We start from the raw sequence: 16,851 nt of genomic DNA on the forward strand, positions 1-16,851 counted from the left end.
TTTCAGCAATTAACCTGCTTTTTGTGGATTGATTTCTCAGTGAACCTTCAGAGAGCAAAGGGAAACCTTTCCCCTGGCCTCTACAGTGTTTAGAATGGTCACTTTTCAATTCCTGTGCATTACTCATGCCAGCTTGGCTTCTACTCCCCTTTTACTCCTAAATGTCCCAGATGAGTGACTTTCCCCTTTGAGTCCTTCACTGCATTTATCTTAATGACCTCCCCACTTCTTAAAATTGTATTTTCTTCTTAGCTCCCTTGATATTTATCTCCTTGGGATTTCTCCTAGCTCTGTGTTCACTCTGTGTCACTTTTGCTGGCAGCATTTCCTCTTCAACTTTGCTGTCTTCTTTTCTTTTTGTTGTAGTCTCTCCCTGGTAATGCAATCTATTTCAGTGCTTCGGCTATTGCCTAGACAGTAAAACATAGGAAATCTTAGCTGGACTTATTTTTCAAGCTCTAGGCCACTGGTTCTCAACTGGGGGCATTTATTCTCCTTGGGGGCATTTGGCGTTGTCTGGAAGCATTTATTTTGTCATGACTGGGAGGAGGTTCTATTGGCCTCTAGTGGGTAGAGTCCAGGGATGCAAAGGATAACCCAGCCACAAGGAATGATCCAGTCCCACAAGCAAATAGAAACAATGGTCTATACTTCAGGACTTTTCAATCTGAGTATCCTACAGATTCACCAAATTGAACATGTACCAAAATGGATTTGTTGTCTTTCTCCCTACTTCCCCGCCTAACTTGATACTACTATGTCGTTTAGTGTTGGTGCCAACTTGACAGACCAGGTGGGTCCCTAACTAACTTCTGACTCCTCACCAGCACCTCAATCCATATGCCTCTGAGAGCAGTATGACATCTGATCTCCTTCCTTTGCTCAGAAGCTTTTAGGAGTTCACCATTCCTTAGCACAGCAGAAAGGCTTTTCATCAACAGACTCCAGCCTACCTTTCTCATCTTGGTTCTGAATAGTATACACTTTCATACCTAATAAACCATAACATAGTAATATCTACCATAACATAGTAATAAATAATGAATGAAATTGTCTGACTATTTGGATATATATATAACTCACTTTTTCTTGTTCTTAGCCCTCTTTTTGTTACATCTTGATTAATTTAATTGTGAGAGTGAGTCAATATGTTATTTAATTTGAGCACTCATTCCAGTCATTAGGTCTTTGCCCTACCTCACATCAGGCAACAGTTGTTCAAAATCATTTTTTGCAAACAAGGCATACCTTGTTGAGTACACTTAAGCCCATAAATATTATTTATAGCTGCTCTTTTTATTGGTATTTGCCAAGAATTTATCTAAAGGCAGATCAAAAACCAAGAGAACCTACCATCTCAGAGAAGGTTTTTAATGTTTCCATTGGAAGAGCACAGGTTAACCAAAAGAGATGTTATAGGGACATCTGGGACATGTGGGATGGCACAGTGTGAAAAATTCAGTGTCCACAGTTTCTGTTGCAGCATTAATTTTGCTGGGAGGCTTTGAGTAATTTGGTAAGCATATCCTTCATATGTAAAATAAGGACATGATTTAGGTATTGCTCAAGTTATGATGACTCTGTGGAGTCTTAATGTTCATTTCTAAAATATACTCAATTTCTCGATAATCAAGTTAAAAGTGCCCTTCTGACAGAAATTTCATCACCTTTGGAAAGTTTCTTGTCTTGTACTACCTCAGACCCACACAGATCCATGATTTCTTCACAACCTCTATAATCTTGAAGATTTTTTTTCTGCCAGGAAATTCAACAAAATGGCAAGTGTGTAACAAAGGATTTTTTTCTCAGTGCATTTTTTCCAGGTAGTGCTTTCTGATAGGACTCTATTAGGAACATAACTCTTGAGTCTTCATGTTTCTACCCATTCATTCAGGATGCTGAAATGCTAGTCTTTATCAGGAATGTGGGTGACAGTACAGAGGCATTAATTTTTTATTAGAATTCACTGGATAAAATTCTAATAACTTTTTATTGGAAGGAATTGAACTGTGCCAGCACAAAATAAAAAATTTTGTGGGCTTTAAAAACGCTGCCTCAAAGCTCTATGACTGAATTAATTTTTAACCTTAGAAATTAGATACAATTTTTATAGAGTTTAAAGGCAAAACACAAAAACAAAATAATTTATATGGTATTCAATGATGGTTTTGTTAAATCTGTCTCTGGAAGCATGCCTTTGACATGTTTAAAATGACAAATTGGTTTCTAACATTTTTGTGCCCATCTGTAACAGTTTTTAAATCTCAGCTGCATATTCTTATAACAACTATAACTATATAAATATATAATTAGATATTTGGTATTTTTGAGCAGAAATGACTATTTAGTCTTCCAATTGAAGAATGACCACATGGTTAGTTATAGAGATATGTCTGGGCTCTTCTCAATCGTTGTTCTTTTCTCTGCCTGATATTTGAGACAACTGAAGAAGTTATACTCAGTCTTTAAGGACTCCGGTGTTCTGTTTTCCACTCTGAAACAGAAACTCGCTTTTGAGTGTTGATCAAAAAATTTCAACATTACTACAGCTTTAATATTATCCATTGTGAGAAAAGAGGAAAACACTTATTTACATAAGGTTATTTGTGTATAAGAATCATAAGAATAGGGGTCTTTTGAATAAAACGTGATAATCACCGTTGCTAATCAAGAAATACCATAGAAATGAAATTAATGGACTTCACTAATTGTTAAAATGAGGTTCTCAGCTGGACACTGTGGTAGCTCATGCCTGTAATCCCAGCACTTTGAGAAGCGGAGACAGGAGGACTGCCTGAGCCCAGGGGTTCGATACCAGCCTGAGTAACATGGTGAGACTTGTCTCTACAATAAATCAAAAAATTAGCTGTGCTTGGTGGATCACGCCTGTAGTTCCACATACTTGGAAGACTGAGGCAGAGGGATCACAGGAGCCCAGCAGGTTAAAGCTGTGGTAGCCATGACAGTACCACTGCACTCCAGCCTGAGTGACAGAGTAAGACTCTGACTCAAAAAATAAAAATGAAAAAAGAAGAGGATCTCCAAAGGCTTCCACTGAAGTTTAAAGTAGGAACAGTTCACAGCCTCTGAATTCTATAATTCCCAGCACATAGAATATTTTTTGCACTTTCTAAAAATGAATAAGCAGTATTGAGTTTTGACATATATCTTATCACCTGTACTTTCCAGATCTACGGAAGACATTTGAGCAAGAGCCCCTAGGAAAGGAAGTATCCTTGGAACAGGAAGTCTTACTCCAGTGTCGACCACCTGAAGGGATCCCAGTGGCTGAGGTGAATAACAAGAATTCTTTGCATTTAGCAATTGCCACTTAGTTATTCTAACAGAGGCCTAATCCATAGCTAATGGTGCAGTGAATTAGGGTATGGTATGATGAATGGTTGGTAATGGAGACTTAACTGCCTGCTGCTGGCAAAATAGATTGATTGGGAACTGATTAATGACTTGAGAGTCAATTAGAATGCCCCACTGGACAAAGCCACAGGCAGCTTGGTTTAATTTTGTCATTCTCTTTCAAGAAATCAGAAATACTGCTTTATTTTATCTGGCACTTATCATAGAGAGCGATAGTATGACTTAACAATGTGCCATCAATTTTATTATTATTCCCGATAATATGCAAAAACTGTGAATGTAAGAAGGGTGTGCATGTATGTGTGTGTGTCTGTGAGTCTGTGCACCCTTCACATGCATTTCCTGCTTCATGATGTAATCATGAACATTCTTAAAATCCATATCTACACACTGTGAATACAAACATGTTTGAGGAATAGAGTGTCAGTTTCATCCTATAAGCTCTCCATCAAACACTTCATTTTCATTTTTTGTTTCTGCTAAAACAAAGCCTATTGATAGTTAATGTAGTATTACAAATCAGATCTGTACCATGACTTCTCATTAGCAACAAACAACACAGTGCCCTTTGAAAATGCCTTTCTCTGTGGGGCATTCCTCCTTGACCCACAAGAGATTGCATGCACTCCTGGAAACACTGACTGTCATCTTAGAGCATACATTTGAGGAAAACTAATACTGTTTTTCATATGCTAAAAAATAATTTCAAACTCTAAAAAATATTCCCATTCACATGATTATTAGGAGCCATTCTTATATGCATCCAACATTAATGTCCTAGCTGGTCCAGTGCCCTACAAAGCCAAACACAATTTAATCTGACAGGTGGCATAGCTGCCAATTTGTTGGTGGATCTTGTTAGCCTCCAAACTGCATGGAATTATTTGAAAGTTTCACCCTCTATTGCATATATGGAAAAAGACATGTTTCAGTTGTTGCGATTTGGACTTGCAAATGGGTCCAGTCATATGGTTCAGCTGATTTTTGACAAATTAAACCCTGAAATTTTGCCTATCTATGAAATTGAAAAATAATACTCTTGAGACTTTCAACACTGTCCAAAAAGTGATTAATAATTACTAATACACTTGCTATTTGGTTTCTCATCATTTTTCAGATTTTCAAAGATTGAAACGAAGCTGGGAGTCACCTTAGTTAGCTGTTCCCCTATCAACAAACTCAAACATCTGATTGCTGTTTCCAAATTAATAATAGTAAATAATTCGTTTAAAATGTAGGTAGAGCCCTTATGAAATGACTTCATTTATCTGTCACAGCCATTCATATCTCTTATGAGCCAATGCAAAGAACTCAAAAGAAATTCTAATGAAATTTCCTTTCTTACTTTGAAAGAAAAGAGCTTTTTTTATCTTATAATTGGCGTCTCATGCCTATTGCATCAGAGACTTTGTATGATTGCAGCTATTTCATTCAATAACACCAAAACCTTATCTTCCAACACTGAAACACAGTATGATTTGTGTGACTAGAAAGGAGAATACTCTTCTCTATTCAATATTTCATTCTGATTATTGCAATAGTGCATCTAACTCCTTAATGGTATTTCTAAAATTTTAATGCAGTCCCTTTGATCAAACTACCTTAAAGACCAAAACATATCATGAGTAATATGAGTATCCATAGTCTCATTTTTCTCAAATTTTCTGGAAGGTAACTGATCCCTGCAAAGACTTCAGGTGAGGGGATCCAAGCAATTTCTTCATTTTTTAAAGTCTTCTCAACAAAGACTTTGTCACTTTGTCAAGGAGTAAAGATTCATGACTGCAAACTAATTGGCTGTGAATTCTATTTGTATCATCACCAGGAAAGAGATCAATTAACACTTGGCAAGCTACAAAATCATATACACATTTGACATTCAAAGAACTATATTTAATGTGTATTTTTTTATTTCTTTGAAATCAGAAGAAAGATCAAACACACATGTTCAAGAGCAATCTAACAAAATCCTGTATAGATTCTTTTCAACACTGTTAAAATCACCAAGATCAAATAGTTAATGAACACCTTAACATGACACATTACAACTGTCATTTGTTTAAGAGGGGCAGATAAATTTAAAAAGAAAGGGATGAAAGGTAACTTGGTGAGTTAAAACACTGTATGATCATTTTAATTTTAATATAAATGCATTTGTTATTTAATATTTCATGTATTTGCTCAAGGAATCTTAAAGCATAAAAATATGATAAAGTGAAATATTGATCTTAAAGGAAAACCAGCAGGTAAAAGTCATGTGTTTTGTAACAATTAGGACCAGTCCTTAGGATATGAGGCCAGAATACATAAGTGTTCCTCTTGTATCCAAGGCAAATAATTCTAGGAACGAGTCGGATAGTAAATATTCAATGAACACATGACTGATCATTTCAATTGATCTTTGTTTTATAAGCATGTGTCTAGATTCATTGAGGAAGTAGTCAGGCACATTCTTTGAAGAATATCAGAAAACAGTAATTTTCTTCCTTCCTATCCAGATCAGTAAGTTTTTCAAGAATTCAAGTCTTAGTTATGGTAACACCACTTTTGGTGCAAATAATGGCATAGGCATTTCCAAGGCAATAACATTTAATTTTCCTCTATTTTGGTATTCTGTATTCTTCATTATCATTACCTACAGAATTACAGGTTTAAATCCAAGCATCACCATTTTTTAACTCTGACTTCGAGAAAGGTATTTGTATTAGTTCATTTTGCCTTGCTATAAAAAAAATACCCTAGGCTGTGTAATTTATAAAGGAAAAAAGGTTTATTTGGCTCACAATTCTGCACAGCACTGGCACATGCTTGACTTCCAATGAGACCTCAGGGAGCTTCTACTCATTGTGGAAGGCAAAGGGAGCCAATAGGGGAGCAGGCATGTAACATGGCAAGAGTGGAAATACGAGAGAGAGAGGATGTGGTGCCAGCTTCTTTTAAACAATCAGTTATTGCGTGAACGAGAGAATTCATTACCAGGAGAACAGCATCAAGTCATTCAGAAGGAATCCATGATTCAGTCACCTCCCACCAGGCCCCACCTCCAACATTGGAGATCACATTTTGACATGAGATTTGGAAGGGACAACTCAGACCACATCAGTGTTAAATTATTTGAACCACTTTCCTCAAGCATAAAAGAGAATTAATAATACTAGTATTTATGTAAAATGTGGTTGTGAGATTTAAATGAGATGGTCTATGCAAATCACTGAGAACATGTCAAAAATGGTCAGAAAACATCAGCCATTATTGGTACTATTAATTGTTAACTCACAAAATACTGAATTCAACTCCTTGAATTAAAAATTTTCACTGAGCATGTTGCCCCTCTGCTCAGCACTGTGGGGTATGTGGAGGGGAAGTCTTTGTTCTATGAAGAATCATCACGATGCCCTCCTGTGTTATCTAGTCAGTTACTTTTGGTGGGTTCCATAAATACTACAAATAAAGATAATATTGTAAGCTTTAACACCAAATGACTTGTTAATGAAATTATCCATAGCAAGTCATGATGTGCTGCTATTGCTATCCTTCTTCTGATCTTTATTATACTATATTTTATTTATTTTGAGTCACAGTCTCACCCTGTCACTCAGGCTGGAGTGCAGTGGCACCATTACAGCCCACCATAGCCTCAACCTCCTGGGCTCAGGCTCTCCTTCCCAGCCTCCAGAGTAGCTGGGACTACAGGCACACACCATCACACCCCGCTAATTTTTTGGGGTTTTTTTGTAGTGATGAAGTCTTAATATGTTGCCTAGACTGATCTCAAACACCTGGGCTTAAGCAATCCTGCCACCTCAGCCTCCTAAAATGTTGGGATTATTGGCGAAAGCCACCAGGCCTGATCCTTACTCTGATCTTTAAATCACTGTTACTTATTTGGTCTTCATGATCCCAAGACACTGGATTAGCCCTTCATATTCTCTCAAATATGAAGTTTTTGCTGAAGTTACTGTTAGCAGATCTCCCTTTCAGAGCACAAATAAAAAGAGTTGACAAAGAAAGTCTCAGAGGAGGAAGAAGCCAACCTAGGATTTCTTGTACTCCATCTCTCCAAATGGTGACAGTTGTGACAAAGGGCTTCTTCCAGTACTCACCGGTTAAGAAAAACTGTATTTTGGGGACCCTAGGGATGAAGCACAAGAGTTTTGGGGGTCTGGGCTTGGCTGTTCCCTTCTCTGCTCTCCCTAAACCCTTTCATTATATCTGTGGATGTTATTTAAAATACTAAATGACTGCATGGTTTTTGTAGCTTAGGAGCAGAGTCTCAAGGTTCTTCCACTATATCAGATATAAACCCTTTAGCTCAGGGGTCCCCAACCTCTAGACCTCAGAAGGTAAGCAGTGGGTGAGCAGAGCTCCGCATTCTGTCAGATTAGTGGTGGCATTGGATTCTCATAGCAGCATGAACTCATGAAATAGGTCTCTGATGCCAAAAAGGCTGAGAGCTGCTGCTTTAGCTGCTGAATCATAGGATGTCCAGGAATCCCAGGGAGCCAGCGAAGGTATGGGGATGAGGGGCACTCAGTTATTTAGAAACAAATATAGAGCTATTTGAGTAGATAACACCTGGAAGAGATGAACCCGGGTGACTGACTAAATGGAAGCTCCCATATACCACAATTTTATATAGTTCTGACTATTACTTGTAGACTTGAAATTTATGTCTACTTTTCTGCCTGCATGTCTAGATTGTGATGAAGTAACAAAAAGGTTTTTGTTCTTCTTTTATCTCTAATGTCAGCAGGTTACAGATCACTTAGTAGATTCTCTAAGTATGTTTAACTAGATGAAAAAAAGAAGCCCTGTTGGATGTGACACAGAGGCTACACCTCAGGAAACATAACTCTCTAGGAAAAGAATATTTTTCATCCCTGAAGATACAACCCTATTGAGAAAACTCAGTGTGGGGTAAGACACTTCATCAGTCCAAACCCTGAGAGCAGGGTTCCAATCCACTAGGACCAGAATTCAAAGGCCACTGGGAGATACTTTAGTTCAAGGACTCTAGGGGAAGTATTAATAAAAATAATAAAATTTTAAAATAAACTAGGCGAAAAGAGAAAAATGAACCCCAGAAATATTCTAAAATGATATTTCTCAACATTTGTATAATACTTTTGATAGAATCACGCCAAAAATATAATTCTTTTCTTTTATTTCTGGTGAAGCACTGCCTCCCTTTTAATAGATAAACCTCCCCCCCATCTCCCTGAAGAAACAAGAAAATTAATACGTCCATGGAATGGGTGCTGAGTTGCTCCATTGGCATAATAGCAGCACTCTATGAAATTAATCCCTCTTTGCTCATTTTATTTTATGCCTAGAAAATATTACTGTCACATGGTAAGCCAGAAATATACTCAGAGATGCTTTTTGCATCAGATTATGTCTCTTGGAGAGTACTAGGATCGAAACATCAATGGATACAAGATTCATTGGCATGGCAGAAGGAGCAAAACTGAATTTTTCTCTAAAAATTGTGATTTGTTTCACCTTTAACAAGGGGATAATTGCATCTCTAATTATAATTGAGCTATTTCTCATAGGAGTTTAATTGGAGGAACAGGGCACCATGTTCAACTTATTGACCCAGTTGTGCTTAAAAACCATCATCTTATTTATCAACATTTGCATCTGTAATTAGCAAGTGGAACAATACAGGGTAAAGTGCGAAAGAATAGATGATTTTGCTGAGTTATAGTTGTGATAAACAGGGAACAGATTTTTTTTAAGCAGATACTGCCAGGGCAGAAAGCTGCTGGCAGCTGGAGGCGCCGCCAAATGTGCAGCATCAGGTGGCTCTCTATCTAATTGATTATTAATATGGCTGCTGAACACTGTTTCATGAGAGTCATTCGTGTATCACTGCCAGTCCCTCGTAATTGGAACTCCGTGTCGATGAATTTCCATGCAGGTGTATTGTCCCAAGCTGTGCTTGACATTCTTTGCAGGCAAAAGAGCTTTAGGGAGAAATAAAGAGTCTGAATACTAATTTGGAGGGAGACATTGCCTTCAGTGCCCAGTAATATCTGTTAGAATTTTCTCCTAGCATGTGTGTAGGAACAAGAAGAGGTTTTGATTATGATATGATTATCAGCCTTGAAAACAGATTTTCACAAATATTAGATTCCCTGACTAGCAGTCAACTTTCAAACTTTGCATTGGTACAGTCAGCATTTGCCAAAGTCACCTCTTTTTATTATAGTCATGCCATCCATTTTTCTTCCAATAACTACCTCTACTAGTTATTCACAGAGAGTTGTGGGTGCAAGCCTAGATAACCATGAAAGCCAAATTAGAAATAATAACGAATGTATACAACATAAACATCGAAGTTAAAGCAAAGTAGAAAATAATAGACCTTATCTGACTTTCTGTAGATTTGTGGCTTGATTTCTGCATATACTAGTGGTTCCTTCAAGCCTATCATACAAAATGCAGATTTCATTTTTTTAATCATCACTTCAAGAACTATTTCCAGTAGACTGATCATATGCCATATGTTCTTCTAGTTCCAGGAAATACAAAACAATCAAGTCCCTAGAGGAGAAACATCAATAAGCAAGAATATTTTTTAAATGAATAAGGCATTTTTAGATAATGACAAAGTAAGAGCAATAAGACAAGGTCATATGACAAAGGGTGATAGTTGCTGGAGATTGGGAGCCACTTTAGAGTTCAAGGAGAATCTATCTGAAGAGACAATGCTTGAGCTGAGATCTGAGTAAAAGGAAGGAATAGATCTAGAAAAGATCTGGGTCAGCAAGCTCCAGGCAGTGGGAGCAGCAAGTACAAATAACCTCAAAAGCAATTGATATAGTTACAGGGTTAAAAAGGAGGACAGTGAGCAAGGAGGACAGGAAGATATTATGTCAGGAGGAAAGGAAGGAGGTTGGGGACTTATAGACATGGTAAGTGATCCAGAGTTGTCTATAAATGCATGAAAAGTCATTGGAGATTTTAAGTCAGGAATTGTCAAGTCAGGACCTTATATATGAATATATGTCATGTATCATATATGAATATATATCAGGTATATGACATACATGTTTTAAAAACATATAGATATCCTTAAAATATCATTCTGATGATGTATGAAAAATAAATTTTAGTTATGCAAGAATGGAATTAGGGATATCATTTAAGAAATCTTGCCATCACTCAAGCAAGAGAAGATGGTTACTTAACCTAGGGTGGAAACAGAAGAGATGGAGAAAAATGGGGGGAAATGAATATGTATTTTAATTCCTGTGAGAATAAAAAATTCTGAGCTGACATGTAAATTTGGTTTTATTAAATGAAGACAATCTAGAAAAGATGGTCTTTCAGGAACAAGTGAAATCTTTCATGCTAAAATTCAGCAGGCCCACTAGAAGAGCTTTTCTTAGATGACCTAAAATCACTGGTCATTAGACCTCAGCTGTTTTCAAATATAGTCTCCATCTCGTGATGATTCTGCAGCAGGCAAAGACCTAGTCCATGCCCATAATCACAGAGCAGGAGGTCTAGTTTCGTTTCTTCAATAAGTTCTTTTGCTTTGGAATTTCCTCCAGTGATTCTTTATATGCCTACAGACAATATTTATCATAAACTTATTGTGAATCAAAAATGGAAGCCGGGCTCAGTGGTTCAGCCCGTAATCCCACGCCTTTGGGAGGCTGAGGTGAGTGGATTGCCTGAGCCCATGGGTTCGAGACCCACCTGGGCAGAGAGACCTCATCTCTACAATAAATCAAAAAATCAGCCGGGCGTGGTAGCGCATGCCTGTAATTCTGGCTACTTGGAAGGCTGAGGCGGCCACTCACTCCAGTCTGGGCGACAGAGTGAGACTCCAACTCAAAAAAACAAACAATAAAAACACAAAAATGGAAGTCATCGTGTATCTTCTAAAGATGGGCAGACTTTAACTTAGAGTTCTGAACACTTTTAATTGGCAAATAAGAGTAAAAACTGGGCATTACTTATCCTGAAAGGCAAGTTTATTCAAGAAAAAAAAAACTAGTTAGGAAATAGCCACAGACTAGTCAATTTATCATCCTTTTGTCCTGGAAAGTTAGCCTTTTAAGGACACTTCAGTGCTATTTGGTTCCCTTGAAAGGAGCTAATATAAATAGTCATTCTACCTTGGTTTTTCATTATTTCATTTCATTTTGTTTTGGTTGTTGTTGCTCTTAGTTCATTTGTTAATATGCTTTTATCTCCTCATAGTCAAACTTAGGTTTTAGAAGTTTTGGGAATTCAAGACAAGTTGCCTGCCCAATATCGTCTATGTACATTCAACTCTCAAAAGCAATGAGTCAGACATATATGCAATTAGAGGAGTGTTTCCCCAGCAGGAGAACAAATTCCCTTTCTTGGCAAATGCCTTCCCTTTGCAGAAGTTACAACAACTGAACAAAATGTCACTACAGTTTCCACTTACCTTTTTTTAATCCTATAGCTATTTTTTTACTATTGTCTAAATACATAATTGCAACTAGCTTAAAAAAGATCAATACTTTTTTAAAGCATAAAAATACCCATACTTCTATAAACTATTGAGAGGTGCCGAGTATATTGCTCAGTGGTCAACCAGAAATGAATACTTGTTTTATTCCAAATCTGAGAAACAAAAAGCTACCTAGTAGCCTTTAATTCTTGACAAGCAAGAACATTAAGCACAGTTAGCCACAGTGGAAGACATTCTTGGTTGTTTGAAGCACCTACAAGAGAGGGTGAGACACCTATCAACAGTGAAAGAAATCAAAAGAAAATAATACCAGGATTGCCAGCTCTGGAACAACTGGAGCCAAATCCTACCTGTGAAGATCTACAGAAGGCTTATTAACCATAGATATTTTTTAGAATTGTCAAGACTTTGCTATTCAAACTGTGCATAGATTATCTACATTGGCAAGACCTTAGAATCTCAGGCCCTACCCAAGACTACCTGGTCAGAATGTTAGCAAGATCATCAAAAAACGTCTGCAGTACTGGTTCTCAAACTTCAAGACGTATTAGAATTGCCTGGGAATCATTAGAAAATACTGATGCTTATGTCCCACCCCAGAGATACTGATTTTAAGAGGTATGTGCAATCTGGTTATCAAGAGCTTTTAAAAGCTCTCCAAGATGATTCTAGAATGCAGCAAAGGTTGAGAACCCTGGTATAAAGGGCAAGGTTAAAACAAACAAATACACAGAAACTTCAAACTTGTCATTTCTAAACTAGTCAGTAAAACTTGGCAAACTCCCAGCTTCTAGCTAATGCTTCTTTGAGAAGCTTGGCTTGGCTGAGTGTGCATTTGATAATAGCCCCATAATCGCTTTTCCCATTTGTTTGATTAATGCACTCGTACACAGTGATTCTAGGCTGAATCTCTATTCTCGTAGGTGTGCACACACTTCTCAGCTCTGTAGTGTCATTTTCAACCCCAGCGTTTCGACTTGATGAGCCTCAGTGTGAGTTTAACAAAGTAACCTTTCTGACAGACCTGGATTTTTCTAATAGTTGCTGAACTCAGTTTTCATGTTTGGTGGCATGTGGCAGTTCCCCTCTGTTAATTAGAACAAATGTGCCAATTATGTTAATGTTTCTCCTGATACCAATCAGTGAATAATTAGACACAACACATCTATCTTTCACAGGGGAATAGAATAGGAAAGAAAACTGCAAGGTGCTCCGCTCTTTGTTATTGACATATATGATTAAACAATTCCTCCACCAATCACAGAGTTAACAAGTTCATGTATCTAAAGGGCAAAGGGTGCCAATAATGACTTTTGGGGTATCTCTCATTGGTCACATGATTCTGACCAAAGTTCAACTACCTCTGAAAGGTCTGCAAAGATTTTAAGTGGTCTTTCCTTCCATTTTAACAACAAAAATAAATTACATTGCCCTATTGGTAAAATGCAAGGATGTTATTTACTTATCCTTAACTATGGAAATAAGTAAGTTCTTAAGCAGAAGTATTTAAAACTCTCAAGAAAATTCAGCTTTATTGATATAAAAGATCACATGGAAAGAGAACACAAAATTCAGCCTTTAGGATCATGTCAAAGGTGTTGCAGACATATGTAAATCATGATCAGATTATAATTTGCTAGAATTTCTGTGTATATGTTTCCATGCATCTAAACTTTGAGTCTTCTGAGTAATGGAAAAATATTGATTTTTTTCTATTGTCATTTTATTGGTATTTGCATTCCATATTTGGCAGGATTTTAGAGAGAGATGGAGTTGTAGTGAAATTATTTCAAAATATAAGCAGCACCTGCTTGTACTGATTCTAAAGACACATGAAATCAACACTTTAGTCATCTTGAAGGTAGTCAAAGTGTGTCCTAAGACAAAGCTTTTGTTTAGTTTAGAATTTAAAGTATATACTTTCTGCTCAATATGTCTCATATTCATAATGTTTAATAATATTCAACTGTGCACTTTATCATCTAAAGGTAAATTGACATCATTTGTTACCATAATGTCTTGATTGTATTTTCAAATATATTGTCCCTATTGTTTTATTAGAAACAGTTGGTCAAAAAATAAGATGTCAGGTTATAACAATAATAATGTGAGGTTATCAATTGTCTTTCTTACTGTGATATACATTTGCTTTTCTTAAAAGGAACGACTCAGAGCAGACTTTTATTGTATTTGAAAATAGTTGTAGGCCGGGCTCGGTGGCTCAGCCTGTAATCCCGTGCCTTTGGGAGGCTGAGGTGAGTGGATTGCCTGAGCCTGCGGGTTCGAGACCCGCCTGGGCAGCGAGACCTCATCTCTACAGTAAATCAAAAAATCAGCCGGGCGTGGTAGCGCGTGCCTGTAATTCCGGCTACTCGGAAGGCTGAGGCGGAAGGATCGCTGGAGCCCAGCAGGTCGAGGCTGCGGTGGCCGGGAGCGGCCACTGCACTCCAGTCTGGGCGACAGAGTGAGACTCCAACTCAAAAAAAAAAAAAAAAAAAAAAAAAAAAAGAAAATAGTTATGGTTGCCAGTACTAGAGTCAGATGTTCCTAGAAAACTCGTAATATACGGATCATACTGGAATACATTCCTTCTGCCCAGGGCATTGGAAGCAATTAAGCTTAAAGAAAGAGGTCATAGTTGATGGCTGCCCAAAATATATGTCTTTTGTTTATAAAAATATGAACATAGTTATATTTTTTTAAACTTTTTTTTTTTTAGTTGTGGTCTCACTTTGTCACCCAGGCTGGAGTGCAGTGACATGTTCATGGCTACTGCAGCCGTGGCCTGCTGGGCTCAGGTGATCCTTCTGTCTCAGTCCTCCAGGCTTTCTACTTGCCTGGAACTACAGGCGCATGCCACCACACCCAGTTGAAATTTTGATTTATTGTAGAGACGAAGTCTAGCCAAATTGCCCAGGCTGGTCTCAAACCCCTGTGCTGAGGTAATCCTCTCACCTACACCTCCCAAAGTCCTGGGATTACAGGCGTAAACTACCATCCCCACCCTATTTTTTTTTTAACTTTTACTAGCAAACTATGAAAAAAACTACTGGAAATAAATAATGTTTGGAAAATAAGTGTCTTTTCCAAATGGGGTCCCAAATTCTAAATATAAGAACACAATGAGAAATTTTGGAATTTGTCTTAGGTAGCCTAGCTTTTATGATGTTTCATGAGAAGAATGGGAGGCGAGTGAATAAAGGTGAGAAAAGGAATATAGTAAATCAAGGTAAAACTGAGGATTATAATTTATCTGGTATTAAATTATGAGCTATAAATGAATAATCCATTGGCAATGTTAATGCATTTTTCTCTATCTTTTCGGGTGATATATATCAAAAAATAAATTTAAACTGAGGAACAAAGTATTTAGAGAAGAGGTAATAGAGTTTTTTTTTAAAATATGAAGGTGTTGAATGCTGGAATATCCACTACAAAAAAATTAAGGAAGCCTGAGCCATTGAAAAATGATCTCTATGTTTTGCTGCAAAACTTCTCTTTCCCTGACAGTACTTATACAGCCAATAGTTCTGGCTTTTATAAAATAGCAGCAACAGTGAAACTATAAAACCTCGCATGTAGGAGCCATTAAAAAGTTGCTCCTTAAATCACACCACACACAAGTAGAGATGGCAGTTTTATACAACTTTTCTGAAAACATACACTATAGACTCAATATGTTCCAGTCCTAAAACCTGTAATCAAATTAGGAATTACTCATCTTCATTAATAAAATCATGTTACTGTTTTGAGAGCTCTATGTCAGACTGCAGGTGTCAATAGAATTGAATGACCACATTGTTGAAAGGATTTCTAAACATTTTTTCCTGAGCTGGGAACTGGTCCTCATGGAGGAAGCCTAGAAAAATATGACATCTCTTCTGGCGTATGTACTAGAAGGGATTGAGGCGTAAATAAGTGGAAACTTCCCTCATCGAGAGAGTTTTATGAATGAAGATGCATAAACCACCACCTATAGTCCTAAGCAGTGGTAAATTGAAAGTCGGATTTCTCCCCGGTGTTTTTTTGAAGCTATTATGAATTTGCAGATATGTACTTCTTAATAGAGACGCTAAGGGGCACTGAATCATCAGTGTTTAAAATATATTTATGTAGATGTATTTTAATCTATTTGGGATAAAGTTAGTACTAAGGAAGAGGCAATTAAATTAAATTGATTGACTATCTCCTAATTCCAGGTGCTTTCCCTTCCATATCTTATTAAACCCTCCTACAACCGGGAGGAATGATGCCTCCCACTGTACAGGTGGAGATTATGATTCTGGAAGCTCAGCGTCTACACAAGGCTGTAAACTCAATTAGTGAGAAGGCTGGGACACAGAGCCAACTCTAACTGCAAAGCATTTTTGTTTTCTTATAACAGAAAAAGAATGTTATTGACTGTACATTTTTGAAATTTCCTTCATTAAAATGCCACAAATTGTGTGTGTGTGACTTTATTTGATGAATTTTTATAAGCTAATTAGTCGTTCTTCAGGCAAAAATGTGTTTTGGGAAAAGTTATTTATTTTAAAAAGTGTTACATCCATCTCATCAATTTTCTAGAATTAGAACAAGCATATTTTCCACATTGTTATTATTTACACATACCTCATGAAACAATGAAAATTTTAGAATATAAAAGAGAAATTAAGCTTGACTTCAGAGTCCATTAATGACTCTATTATTTAAGAAAAATAGGACTGTGAGGACCAAGTTTATGGAGAGAGGACCAATGTGAGGAGATGCTGTGATGGATTTAGCACCCATTATGCTTTTTATATTTGTTGAGCATCCAGATAGAATAATCTAGGAAGTAATTGGAAATGTGAAAGGAGCTTAGCAAAAATCAGGACTGAAGGTAATGATTTTTTGAGTTATCAACCGAGAATAAATGAAATCACCCAGCCTGTGAATATCATCATCTTCTTGTTCTCAAACCTGGCTGCACATTGGCATCCCTTGAGGGGCTTTTACAAACACTGATGCCTGGGCCCAATTAAATAAGAAGCTCTGCA

At 37.1% G+C, this 16,851-nt stretch overlaps 1 protein-coding gene across 1 annotated transcript in view; it reads left to right on the forward strand.

Annotated features, from left to right (window-relative positions):
• LOC103258742 (netrin receptor UNC5C-like) overlaps window positions 1-16,269 on the forward strand; it is an 83,790-nt gene extending 67,521 nt beyond the window's left edge. Inside the window, exons 4-5 of the mRNA XM_021711533.1 lie at window positions 3,190-3,293; window positions 16,033-16,269. Of these exons, the coding sequence (XP_021567208.1) occupies window positions 3,190-3,293; window positions 16,033-16,083 (155 nt within the window). The 3' untranslated portion in view covers window positions 16,084-16,269. The remainder of the gene's footprint in view (window positions 1-3,189; window positions 3,294-16,032) is intronic.
• The last annotated feature ends 582 nt before the right edge of the window (window positions 16,270-16,851 follow it).

This window comes from Carlito syrichta, unplaced genomic scaffold (genome assembly GCF_000164805.1).
Source record: "Carlito syrichta isolate Samal-C Ts95f unplaced genomic scaffold, Tarsius_syrichta-2.0.1 Scaffold302351, whole genome shotgun sequence".
Classification (NCBI taxonomy): domain Eukaryota; kingdom Metazoa; phylum Chordata; class Mammalia; order Primates; family Tarsiidae; genus Carlito; species Carlito syrichta.